The 13,147-nt window shown below is 39.4% G+C and overlaps 1 protein-coding gene across 1 annotated transcript; it reads right to left on the bottom strand.

Moving 5' to 3' along the window:
* Window positions 1–3,667: 3,667 nt before the first annotated feature.
* Window positions 3,668–12,609, bottom strand: LOC149171913 (uncharacterized). The gene is made up of 5 exons (XM_089426132.1): window positions 12,506–12,609; window positions 5,819–6,553; window positions 4,985–5,689; window positions 4,727–4,880; window positions 3,668–4,618 (listed from the first exon to the last, which is right to left on the bottom strand). Exons 1-5 carry the CDS (start codon window positions 12,607–12,609, stop codon window positions 3,668–3,670), a joined length of 2,649 nt encoding a protein of 882 aa, XP_089282258.1.
* Window positions 12,610–13,147: the final 538 nt, after the last annotated feature.

The raw sequence follows: 13,147 nt of genomic DNA, 5'->3' as shown, positions 1-13,147 counted from the left end.
GGAAAAACGTGGTGTGGGGGGAGGGATGCTAAGGCAGAGGGAAGGGAGCAGAACGAAGGTGAGCTCGACCTCGTCTGCTTCTGGTATTGGGATAGCGAGGATTTTCTGCCGTGGAGGAGGTAGAGCTTGAGGTGCTTCGCCTCTTAACCTGCTGTCGAGAGCTACCACCCCTCGAGCTGCCCCTTCTGCTAATCAGACGCTGTCTCACCATGATGAGATAAGGAATAGAGAGAGTGAAATGGTGTTCAGAGAGTGGACAGAGGAGAAAATTGGGAGTAGGCGGAGGGCGTGACTCAGAGGCCAAGTATAACCTGGCAGACACCCATATCCCACCTTCGCCAGGCCGTCGATGCATATGAAGCTTCCAGACCAGACAATTGCAATACATAAATTCTATTACAACCACCTCTCCTCGGCTATCCCCCGCCATTACTCCTGCATTAAATGGAGCCGAAGCCCAACTTGATCTGAAGCATGCGGAGGTGATGGTCTGATCCATATCCGAGTTGTGCATGCCGTCGTCCCAATGCGCATAGCCATGTGAACTTCCCTTCGGCTGTAATGAACTCGTCCCTTCCGTTTCCAGGTGGTGCTGGGCTGGTAGGTGTCGTCCAGCATAGCCGCACCCCTGTCCCATCACCCTAACTGTCCTCTGAAGCACCCGCATCCAGGGTGGCTGCGTCCTTTTGAACCAGAGTGTTGCATTCCTGTTTCTGTTCATGATTCTGTATTATATCCAGGGTACCTGTTAGAAGAGAATGCCTGCTTTCTACTCCCAGGTTGGCAAGGAGGTCCGCTACCTTGTTTCTTTCCCTCTTGACATGATTGAAAATAATTGCTCTGTTGGTGTTGAGAATATTTTCTATAGCTTCCAATCTGGCCTCAAGTCTCCAACTAGTGGAGACTTTATTCGCATGTGCTCCATTGAGTAGCTGTTTGGCCATGTTGATGAGGATTTGGGAGTCTCCTTCGATCTCCAGAGGCTGGTAGCCATGGTGTTGGGCTAAGCGTAATCCCTGCCAGAGTCCCTCCAGTTCAGCTGAGTTATTTGTGTCCCATCCTATATTGCCAAAGAAGATTAAGAGAGGAGAACCCCTATAATCTCTGAAAATGCCACCAAAACCTGCGTTCCCTGGGTTACCCTTTGACGCTCCATCAAAGTTGAGCTTGAGTCTGTGTTTAGGAGGGGGGAACCAAAGATGCTTGCTGATGTATGGATTTCCTGAGGGATTGCAATCAGGGTTTCCTTGCGGGAGATGGAGATTCCAGTTTTCCCATATGGTTTTCTCATTATCTTGCTTGGGAAAGTCCTCCGGGAGCCAAGTTTTAAGCGCCAAAGTCTCTGCCAGATTCTTGCCAAACTTGTCCCAGATGATTTCTAAAGGAGTTCTTTGATCTTTAAAGATACGCTTGTTCCTTTCTTTCCATATAGTCCATATAAGGAGGCCGGGAATGATTCTCCATAGATGATTAAGGATAGCGCTATTGTAGGGGTTTTGGTGCCAGAGGTGAATGGAGTTGATGATGTCCTCAGATGACCTACAATTTCTTTGGCAGCGGAAACTGGTTTTCTCCCACAGATGATTGGCTAGAGAGCAGGAATCCAAGAGATGTTGTAGCGTTTCCTCTTGGGATTGACAATTGGGGCATATGGAGGGCCCATGTATATTTCTTTTTCTTAAATTGTCCCAAGTTAGGATTTTGCGATGCCTAGTGAGCCACAGAAATATAGAAACTTTGGGCCAGATGCCCGGAGTCCAGACCTTTCCCCAGATGGGATCTTGAGGCGCATTATCTTGGCATCTGATTTTGTATGCTTCTTTCGTGGTAAAGGTTCCCCTTGGGGTATATCCCCATCTCAATAGATCATTGCCTTCAGTGTGTCTGATCCTTCGGTGTTGGAGCTCTCTTTCCAGGTTTTCTCTTGTCTGATGATCTATGTTCCTTATCAGTCTGTCAGGGTGCTTCCATTGTCTGTAGCCTTGATTAATCTCCTGTGTCCATTGTTGTTTGACCAATTCCTTTTGTTGTACCTCCCAATCATGGCTGGGCGGAAGATTTAGAATGCTATCAAGTTTGGGGAGCTGATTCCAAGCATCCGTCCAGAAACGAGCTGTATTACCACTTCTGATCTCCCAGAATCCGTGTTGTTGGATCAACGAGAAGTGTTGACTGGCCGCATTCCACATCAACGAGCCTTTCTCTACAGGGGTGAATCTGATAAGTTCCTCCACTGGTCTGTGGTTGGCATATTTGGCTGTCCAGATGGCGCCCCAGGGCTTGTTTGGTGCCGTGAGCCATTGCCACCAAATTCTCGCACCCATGATTTCATTGCTGTGACTAGGGTCTCTCAGTCCTAAGCCACCTTTTTCCTTGGGCTTGCAAGCTGTTGTCCATTTAACAAGGGCCCATTTGCGATTTGTTCCATGAGTTCCCCATAGAAATTTGCGCTGAAGATCTCTAATTCTTTTGAGTGCCCATTTAGGCGCTGCTAGTATTGAGAAGAGGTAAAGGGGCATTGCCTGAAGCACCGCTTTGATTAGAACTAATCTGCTGGCCATATTCAAAGCTCTATAGGTCCATAGGGAGAGACGAATTTCAAGCTTCTCTAAGAGCTTGCGCCAAGAGGCATGCTTAATAGCAGAGTCAATGAGGGGAGCACCTAGGTAATTGGAGGGCAGGGAGGCGATGGAAAAACCAAGAATGCGGGCGATAGCACGTTGAATGATGGGAGGCGTGTGAAAGAAGAAGATTTGCGATTTGGCTTTGTTTATGCTTGTACCAGAGGCATCAGAGAAGTCTTTCAGGAGGGTTTTGAAGACAATGGCTTCTTGGACAGATGGATATCCGAATAGCATATTGTCATCCACGAATTGCTGATGGGTGGTAGCAGGGGTATTGTGTATGGAAATACCTTTTAGAAGCTGGGAGTGGAGGGCATGCTTGATGAGTCTCCCTAACCCTTCTGCCATCAGAACAAAAAGAAAAGGAGATAGAGGGTCCCCTTGTCTAATTCCTCTGGAGGGGCTGAAAGGTCGAGAGGGGATGCCATTGATGAGGATGGAAAAAAAGGTTGAGGAGATTAGACTATGAACCCATCGAACCCACATTGGTGCAAAACCAAAAGCATGTAGCATATTTTGAATATAAGTCCAACTTAATTTATCAAATGCTTTAGAGAGGTCAATCTTGAGAATCATACCTGCCTGTTTGGAGGTCTTGAGGGAGTGTATGATTTCATGAGTGAGGATAATGTTGTCCAATATTTGTCGACCTTCGACGTACCCTGATTGTTCCGGAGATATGAGCAGGGGTAACAGCGGCTTCAGCCTATTTGCAATGACTTTAGTGATGACCTTGTAGATGACATTACATAAAGCAATTGGGCGAAATTTGTCCGGAGTGATGGTGTTGTCTTCTTTGGGGATGAGAGCAATAAAAGTTGAATTCAACGAAGGCAGTAGCCAGTGAAGAGAACGAGATTCTTCTACCACTTGCCATACTTCCCCCTTTATGAGCTCCCAGAATGCGTGGAAGAAGGTGGTGGAAAAGCCGTCCGGACCTGGTGCTTTGCCTTCCTTGAGCTGCTTCATGGCTACGTCCACCTCTTCGGGCATTACAGGTCGGAGAAGGAGTTGGTTGTGTTCTTCAGTGATGACTTTTGGCACTAGTTGAGTGATCTTTTCAATGGCAATCCTTCTGTCAATTTGGGGTTCTTGTAGGACTTCCTGAAAGTGATTGATGAATTCCTGTTTGATCTCTGCATGGTCCTCCACCCTTCCCCCCCTTGCTTTTGGATGAAGGTAATAGTATTATGCATTCTTCTTTGAATAGTAGTTCTGTGGAAGAATTTGGTGTTCCTCTCGCCCTCTTTCAGCCATCTGATTCTGGACTTTTGCTTCCAGAGAATTTCTTCCTGCTTGTTTCTTTCCTCCATTTGATTATGTAGATGCTTCTCCCATTCCAAGGTTTCTTCATTGTACCCCTCTGTTATTATCTGTTGTTGGAGATCCCTCATTTCCTTGTTGAGGTGTTGTTGTGCCTGAAAGATGTTGCCAAAAGTCTCCTTATTCCATCTTTTGATTTGGGCTTTCAGATATTTGAGTTTTTGTTGGAATTGGAACATTTTTGATCCCTCTGGCACCGAGAAGTTGTTCCAAGTGTGTCTGATGAAGTCTTTGAAAGCGGGATGAGTTAACCAGCATGCCTCAAATCTGAAGGGACGTCTGGTGGTGCTGCCTGGTCGCTGCCATTGGAGCGCTATAGGCCAATGATCAGAGCCAGAGTAGGGGAGGATGGATGCTGAGAGGTCGCCCCCGAGATGTATTGCATTGTCCGAGATGAGGAATCTGTCGAGTTTTGAAGCTATTTGGTACTTCCCAGCCCGACGATTGCTCCAAGTGTATATGCCATTGGGAGTTTGCATGTCGATAAGCATGTTGTTATGGATAAAGTCTTTGAAGTGGTCCGCTTCCTGATCCAACTTGGCCCGGCCTCCCTGCTTTTCCTCTGACTTGGTGATCATATTGAAGTCTCCACCTATGAGCCATAGGGAGTGTTCTCTGTTGGAGTTGAGAGTTGCTATGGTGTCTAGAAGAGCAATTTTATTGGGAGCATCCTATGGAAAGTAAACGTTGGTCAGATGACCATGTATGTTAGTGCCAATTATGTGGAACGTTGCCTGGATGAGGTTGTGGGATGCGTGGAAATTTGACAGCATTATTGCCTGCGTGTTCCATGCAATTGCTAAGCCTCCTGAAGCTCCTGATGCATCCACTGCCACTGAGTGACATCCTGGCCAAGCTTTAGAAAGAATGCTTCCCAAGGTGTTACTATTGCACTTTGTTTCCTGCAGGAAGAAAATCTGGGGTTGTTCCTGCCTAATCATATTTTTAATCATTCTGAGTTTCCCAGGGCTATTGAGCCCTCTTACATTCCATGAGGTGAGCTTCATTGATCACCGTGTGGAGAGGGCCTATAGTACTTTGTCAATTTAGCATATCTACCTGAGTCGACCAGGATTTTCCCTACTGCTATAGTTCTTTGGAGATCAGTCTTTCTGCCCCGCTTTTTGGAGTCCTTTGGAGTGAGGGTGCCATCCCATTGACTTCCTGGTTGTATTCCCAATTGCTTTTGCTGATATGCTCTGGATAATATGGTTTCCAGAGTGCTGAGCTGATGCTCTTGGATTTTATCATACTCCTTCTTTCTACAGGCTTGCTCCAGTTCAAAAATGTCTAGCCCTTTTAGATCTACACTTTCCGGTTCTTCCTCCATATGCTGCACCTGACTACTTTCCTCTGAGATAAGCGCTAGTTGCCAGGATTGATTTTGAGGTTCATCCATCTCCATGGCTTTGGATGTTCCTTCAGGGTTTTTCAGGTCTGCTGTGGGAGTTCCACTTGATTTAGATGGAGTGCCCCCAACTTCCATTTCCTTTACTTTCCCATTAAGTCCCTTTTGTCTCTCTTTGGGGGTTGTGGAAATCAAGGGTTGCTCTTCTGAGGCTTGAGCTAGAATTCCAAAGCTATTGCTCGTGGAAGGGATAGAGGCCAGATCTTGCTGGGGTTTTTTCCCGGTGGAAGGTTTTTTGTGCGCTCTTTTGCGGCTGGGAACCTTGGTAAAACCATCTTGAGCCTGCTGATCAGAGGGATCGGAGGCAGTGGTTTTGGCATTTAGCGGACAATCCCTAAAGAGATGCCCGTGAGCATGACATTTGCGACAGCGAAAAGGTACATGTTCATAATCCAGGGGTTGAATCCATTCATAGTCGTCATGAGAGAGACTTACCGAGTCCGGTAGGGCTTTGTCCAGGCGCATGAAGACACAGATGCGGGCATAGGATGTGTATCTCCGAAGCTTTGTCTCTTCCGCTGCTTTTACATATTCCCCCAGTCCATTTCCAATGTCTTTGAGCAGCCCTTCATCCCAGTATTCCTCTGGAAGTGAATACATTCTGATCCACACTGGAGCCCAGGTGAGGTCTTCCTTATCCGGGTTAAATCTTGCAACCCAGTTCCTTAGATACAATCCTGCCGAGTTGAAAAAGTATGGCCCCTCACCCATGATTCTGTATTTGTCTTCAAGGCACAAGAATATCACAGTAAAGAACCCCTTTGGTCCTAACTGCAGTGTTATATGGCCCTTGGGTTTCCATTTAGCAGCTATCCAACCATACAAGGCTTTTTCTGTCGGCCAGAATCCTATAAATTTCCCTATGAGTGCATGATCCGTCATATATTGGATTCGTTCATTGATCTTCTGACTGGGCAGTTCTATCTTAGGTCTTTCAGCTGCAATCGGTTTGCATGTCTTCGAGGTAACCTTGATCGTTTCCTCTGGCTTGTCTTTTCCTTCTGGCGTTTCGCTGCTCTTGTCAGACTGATTGGCAGGTGCGTCAGGTTTATGTTGTTCCGGCTTCTCGCTGTTATCCGCCGCAGTTTGGATTGTTCCAAAGACCAGCGCCTCCGTTTGTCCTGGCGGCGAGGTATTGGACGGGGGGGAGGGCTTTGAGGCCCCCCCTGCGGGGAATCCATGTTCCTTGTAGATATGCCTGCGTTTCTTTGTCGAAACCAGGAGGTCAGGCTCTCAGTGGAAGCTGAGTCATGCTAGTCTGCGCCGTCTCAGAGGGTTGCAGAAACCCTAGAAGCAAAGCCGTCCTGTGGATAGAATTTGGCTCCTGTATATGTTTACAACTAATGACAATGTATCATTATTAGATAAGGATAACAACTATATAATTTGTTATTGTCTAAGGAATCATAGTATTAACATTTCTCTCCTCAATCACATGTCTGAATAATTGTCCTAATAAGGCAATATGAACTAGTGCATAAAATAGTATTATCTTTAATCTTCAATCTAAAACTTTTGAACTAATCTTTGATGATGATACTTCTAGAAAACTATCAATATGGATGTTGAATGGTTCATTTGAAATTAATTTTGAAAAACAGTAGAATTTTTGGAAGTGAATAATTTCCATGTCTGAATATTTCCTTTGTTCATTTGTGAATAAATAAGACGGTCATTCTATTTTTATTGAACAAATAGAGTCATTGAGTAACTTTGTAAATTTAGATAGAATTAGATGTTGAAAAACATCCTAATGATAGTTGAAGAGAAATGGGAGTATTCTAGATTCCAGACCAGATATCCCCCAATAAATAATTTAAGGAGATAGATTGTAGTTGATTAAATTGTAAATATTTTGTTGAGGAGGTTGGTTGTTGATCTCCCATTCCTACAAATTCATTAAATTTTGAGTGATAGTATTTCAAAAATTGAATCTTGATTATCATCATTATATTACCGGTTGTTAGGTGGAAAGTGAGAATTATGAGGAAGGGATCGATTCTTGGACTTCATATTCTTATTTAATATCTCATTGACAATTGTATTTGATACCATGTATTTGGTGGTTTTGATTGACCACCAAACATTTTCATAACATGCCCTCTTCCTTGAAGGTGATGGGTAAATCCAATTTTTCTTTTTCAATGTAATCCTACCCTTTTGAGGTGCAAGAGAGTATCATTCTCATTTGATTTGTGTACTTTCCTTTCTGAAGCTATAAGGAAGTACCATTTGGAGTCAATTTTAAGTTTAATCTATAAAAATTAGTTGAATTCCATCTACATTTGTAGTTTCTATATAGAAATATGTCTTTACTTGTGTCTAAACTAGATAGTAATACATATGCAATCAATTGACTTTTGAATTCAATTGTCAATAACTTCTCCAACTACAATGAATTATTTTTCATTTTAGCCTTCTCCTCCTTTTGACATTTATGTGAATGATGGAGATCAAAACACTAATTCTTCATGTAACCAACTTGATGACAATGTTGGTAGATGTTGATGTTGAATTGAAACTAGCAAAGTGGAATCTTCTTAAATGAATCCAACATTATAGAAGTGGATTGGTTTGAAATAGTATGAAATATAAAAGGTAACTTCCTTATCATATCCCAGTTTTTTGTGTTTGTTGTCACATATTTCTTCGCAAGGTTTGATAATGTGATTGGAAAGATCATACTTGATGTTCTTATATGAATTCGTTATTTTATTTTCTAGCTTTAAAAGAAAATTCAAGTTACACCAATAGGAATCCCTCATATTGAATGTTTGTAGATTAATCTCTCTTTTAATAAAAAAATTGATCTTATAGTTAGGAATCAAAGATGCTAGCATATTATGTTACGGAGTCAATGTGAATCAATATTATATAATTTTCGACAATTATTAAACCAATCAAACATATTGAATCACAAAATGATGTACCAATCACATAAGATATTGAATACCGGATATTGACATGGAAACCCATAAGGAGAAAACTAGAAATTTAGTGGATATTGACATGGAAACCCATAAGGAGAAAACCATAAATATTCTTTTAATTTTCATGTAAATGCAAGCACTATCTTCAATTTAAATCAATGTTTGTAGTAGGAAAAATTTAAGAATGGAAAAACTTTTTAAAATGTAGAAACTTGGACAAAACTTACTACTCCCTAATATGTAAACTATAAAATGTTTGACAATATTTTTGTAAAAATATTCAAATTCTTTTTAAATATTATTTTTGGCAATAATAATAATATTCTTTTTCAATTAATAATAATAATTATTATAATAAAATAAAGTTATAATTTAATTAATATTTATATTTTTTAAAATATTAGTAATATAAGATTTATGGTGAAGTAAGTATTCTCATGTTTATAAATAATTATTTCGTTCATATAACTACACTTAAACTTAAATTTTAAACTTTAAATTTTTTTATAAACTAAATTTCAAATTTTAAACTATTAAATCTAGACATTTAAATACGTCATATTCTTCGAAACCATGAATCTATTTCACACTATTAAATCTAGACTTGTAAATACCTCATATTCTTCAAAACCATGAATCTATTTCACACTTTAAAATTCATTTTCAACCTAACAATATCATAAAAAATAATACCATAATTTTTTTCTTAAGAAACAAACCAAAAAAATCATCATAAAAAATAATATCATAATTTTTTTCATAAAAGACAAACCAAAAATATCCATTCCAACCACATCTAGTAGATTTCAATAACGAGCAATACCCCAGAGTTGTTAATTAAGCCGTAAGGCGTTTCCCTATGAAATGAACTCCCCAAATTGCTTTCGTGTCAAAATATGTGCCATTCGATTTTGCTGTTAGACGATTAGGTAATCATTACCCATTGATTTAAATTGAACAAGGCCAACCGTGACGGTTGTTACTAGGTCGTTGGATCCTGCAATAACTGTCAACTATCTCCATCCAACAACTGTCAACTATCTCCCTTATGAACCGTCAACCGAATTAACCTATTATATCGATAATATTTTGCTCCATGAACAAGGTTTTCTTCAGATTTTCAGTTTAGGCAGCTGGTATTTCGAAGGCACATCTATTGCAGATCGTTAATCCCCTGCTCGAAAGTGCCTCTCTGAGATGGCCGAGGTTTTGTTCTGGGTTTGGTAGAGATCACCGGTTTAAGGCGTTTCCTTATGAAATGAACTCCCCAAATTGCTTTCGTGTCAAAAAATGTGCCATTCGAGTTTGCTGTTAGACGATTAGGTAATCATTATCCATTGATTTGAATTGAACAAGGCCAACCGTGACGGTTGTTACTGGGTCGTTGGATCCTGCAATAACTGTCAACTATCTCCCTTATGAACCGTCAACCAAATTAACCTATTATATCGATAATATTTTGCTCCATGAACAAGGTTTTCTTCAGATTTTCAGTTTAGGTAGCTGGTATTTCGAAGGCAGAGGCACATCTATTTCAGATCGTTAATCCCCTGCTCGAAAGTGCCTCTCTGAGATGGCCGAGGTTTTGTTCTGGGTTTGGTAGAGATCACCGGTTTTTTTGTTTCTGGGTGTCGCAGTAGTCTAGCTTTTGTTTTGGGTATGGCACCAGCTGGAACATTAACTCCACGCAGCCTACCCAAGTTCTCGATTGTTCCAGAGCTTTCACTAAGGAACTTGTGGATTCATCTCTTATCGTTGATCTTTGAAACTCTTGATTCGACGGCATTGATTGATTTTCGATGGCTTATGGTAACTAATTAGTTTTCCGGCTAGGTTGGCTAGTCATTGTTACGTTTCCTTCAACTGAAAATGCTCTGCCTACTGAACCCTTGCACCGCTAGGGTTTTTTCCTCCTTGCAGTAAGTAATGCTCTCTGCAATTTAGCAGCCAAGGGATACTTTATGTATGTTCTTTCTTTAATTTCGTTTCATACCACTGCAACTAAGGTTCTGAGTCGTGTTCGTGTGCTAACTCTTCCAAGGCTATAATAGGTTCAACATTCCACAATGTTTAGTCTCTCTGGCTCACTCTGTACCGGAATATGCAAGGAAAATTATAGGAAGACATCCATTCAGCTCCTGTGCTAGGGGTTGCCAATGGTCTGGGTAAATTGTTCTACTACCTTGACAGGTATCTTGCCTTCACCCAGCTAGCAGTCACAAACGTGAATATTTGCCTCGACTCTCTATTGTGTGAAGGTATAAAATCCAATTACCCTAAAGTTTCTTTGGTTTTCTTCTTTTCTCTTGTTGAGCTTTCACACTTTGTTTATTTTGTGGTTAAAGGTCTGATCCAAATTTCTGTGGTTGCAAAATTCTTCAAAAGGTTTAATTCCTTCATCTTCTCATGAACATGCTCAAGGACTGTCTCACCCGATTGGCATGCACAAGTTATAGGTTCTTCTTCATCTTCTGCTTTCTCAAGATGACTGGTGCTATGAAATCAAAAACTGTTTTTGTTTTATATCTGGGGTTTTTCTTCAATTCGAATACCCTCTGAGGGTTTCTCGGTTGTAGACTTAAATTTCAAATTCTAAGGGCAAAGGGTTTACCATGTCCTATTTTTACTGGGTATATATAATGTTTATGAAACTTGAATGACATTTTTCATAAATGCTGAAGACCAAAGGATAGACTCATGGCTGAAGTTTAGATTTTACTTATGTTTTCGACAGAATGTTTGGTTTTTTAGTGAATACATCAATGGATGGAGCTTTATTTCCCTTATTTCCCTCACTCTCCCTAATGGAATAACCCTCCTTGGCATGGAATATTGTAGGTCAAAGAAAAAAACCAAAAAATTATATATATATATATATATAAATATAAATATATAATTAATTAATACAGAACCAATTTTCTGAAAAGAAGACATTACGGAAAATATATATATATATATATATATATATATTCTCCTTTTATAGATTTATTCTCATTTTAAGAAGGCATTATGGAAACATGTACTTTCATTTTATAGAAAGAAGGCATTATGGAACATTTATTCTCTCATTAAAGAATATATATTTTTTATTTACCACATCTCAGGTCCATGAAGAGTCAAAATTCTGAGCGAAAAGTATTAAAAATTAATATTTGTTTCTGTGAACCTGATGTTTATAAAAATGATCAAGAAAGCAGCCACATCGATGATGAAGGTCGCGATCGTATAAGAACAAATCACCAGCCCGAGGAACAACTTTTTCAACGCTCATAAGAGCTATTTTCATGCTAACATTTATTTCGTGTATAAACGTCAGCATATTGATTTGACAATATAAAGATAAATCATATTGGAATTTGGGAAAAATACCTCTAATATTAAATAATTAAAGGAATTTGGACCAAAACAAATAGTTCCCAATCATAAGTTGAATAACGATTCCTTGGGGTTTTGTGGGCTTCGTTTACCAATTTTATGTTAGCCATTATAATCAGTAATATTATAATTTCTAATTAATTTTAATCACTACTACTATAATTTCAAAACTTACTAATGCAACCTCTCATACTACATAAAAGCTAATCAAAATTTTGAATTAATAACTTAAAAACAATTACTTTCCCAACTTCATTTCCAAATAATCTACCCCAAAATTCCAATATTATGTTATTCTACATAAATTTAAAATTTCAAAACATAAGCCAAATATATTATATATTTGATTCCAATATTGTGTTAATATATTATTCAAATATTATATAAAGCATGTATTAATGTTACTTTAGTATTATCCTATAATATATTATTCAAATATTATCCAAAAACATGTTTCAAATCCTGGGAACATAAGGGACAATCCAAAATAAAATTCACTGGTTTGCAACCAGCATCAGCTCTTTCATTGCAGAAAACATTTGAACTGGGATATTCGATGAGATTTACTGGTTTGCAACCAGCATCAGCTCTTTCATTGCAGAAAACATTTGAACCATTGGATAGAAGCCTTGGGATATCTGGTGAGATTATGGTTGTAATCAACAAAATAGAACCCAAATCTCTAAGTGTACCCCATTGCCCACTCTCAATTTTCCAACAAAGACCACGCAAAATACCCGTGCACATCACACCCATCCTCCCTGTGCCAGTTCGTCATTAATAACATATAATTAATTGGTATTTTCTACTTGTTATTTGATTTCATAATCACACTTCCTGCTTACCTGATAGCTCCAGAAAGGTTGGAGAGATAATCATGGTATTTTATCCGTCTTTCATCGTTCAACGTATTTTCTACATGAATCGAAATACTGTTGTGGTCATCCATTCCTGTAGAATGATTGAATTCACATTATTATAATTATGGACGACGAAGATCAGTTGCACGATAGGAGAATATAATTACCGTTCTCCATGATAATGACAGGTGAATTCACATTATTATAATTATTGACGACGAAGATCAGTTGCAGGACAGGAGAAGATAATTACTGTTCTCCATGATAATGACAGGAGGATTGTTGTAACGTTTGTTTAATGTAATTCATGAGACTCTGGATTCCCCAAGGCACTATGTAAAGCCAAACTGACCATGCCTGAAAAAACAAGCAAATAAAATGTAACAACTCTTCATGTGCCTTGTATCATAACGACAATGATTAAAGCCAAATATGGCTCGATTCCTGTTTTAATAAAAAATTAAAAATAATGCTGGTGGGATATTTTTGGATATATTTTTGTAATATAGTGTTATAACTATAAAAAAATAATGATCTTTGGATAAATTTTTGATGTTATAGTAGTAGTTATTAGATTTAATGGCGATTCTAGCCAAATTGCTATAAAAAAATTGCTATAAAAACTAA

This window comes from Pinus tabuliformis, chromosome 4_2 (genome assembly GCF_031772625.1).
Source record: "Pinus tabuliformis cultivar Carrire ecotype Pingquan chromosome 4_2, CPIR1, whole genome shotgun sequence".
Taxonomy (NCBI): Eukaryota; Viridiplantae; Streptophyta; class Pinopsida; order Pinales; family Pinaceae; genus Pinus; species Pinus tabuliformis.
Note: the sequence above shows the minus strand (reverse complement) of the source record. Positions and strands in the feature narration are given on the sequence as shown.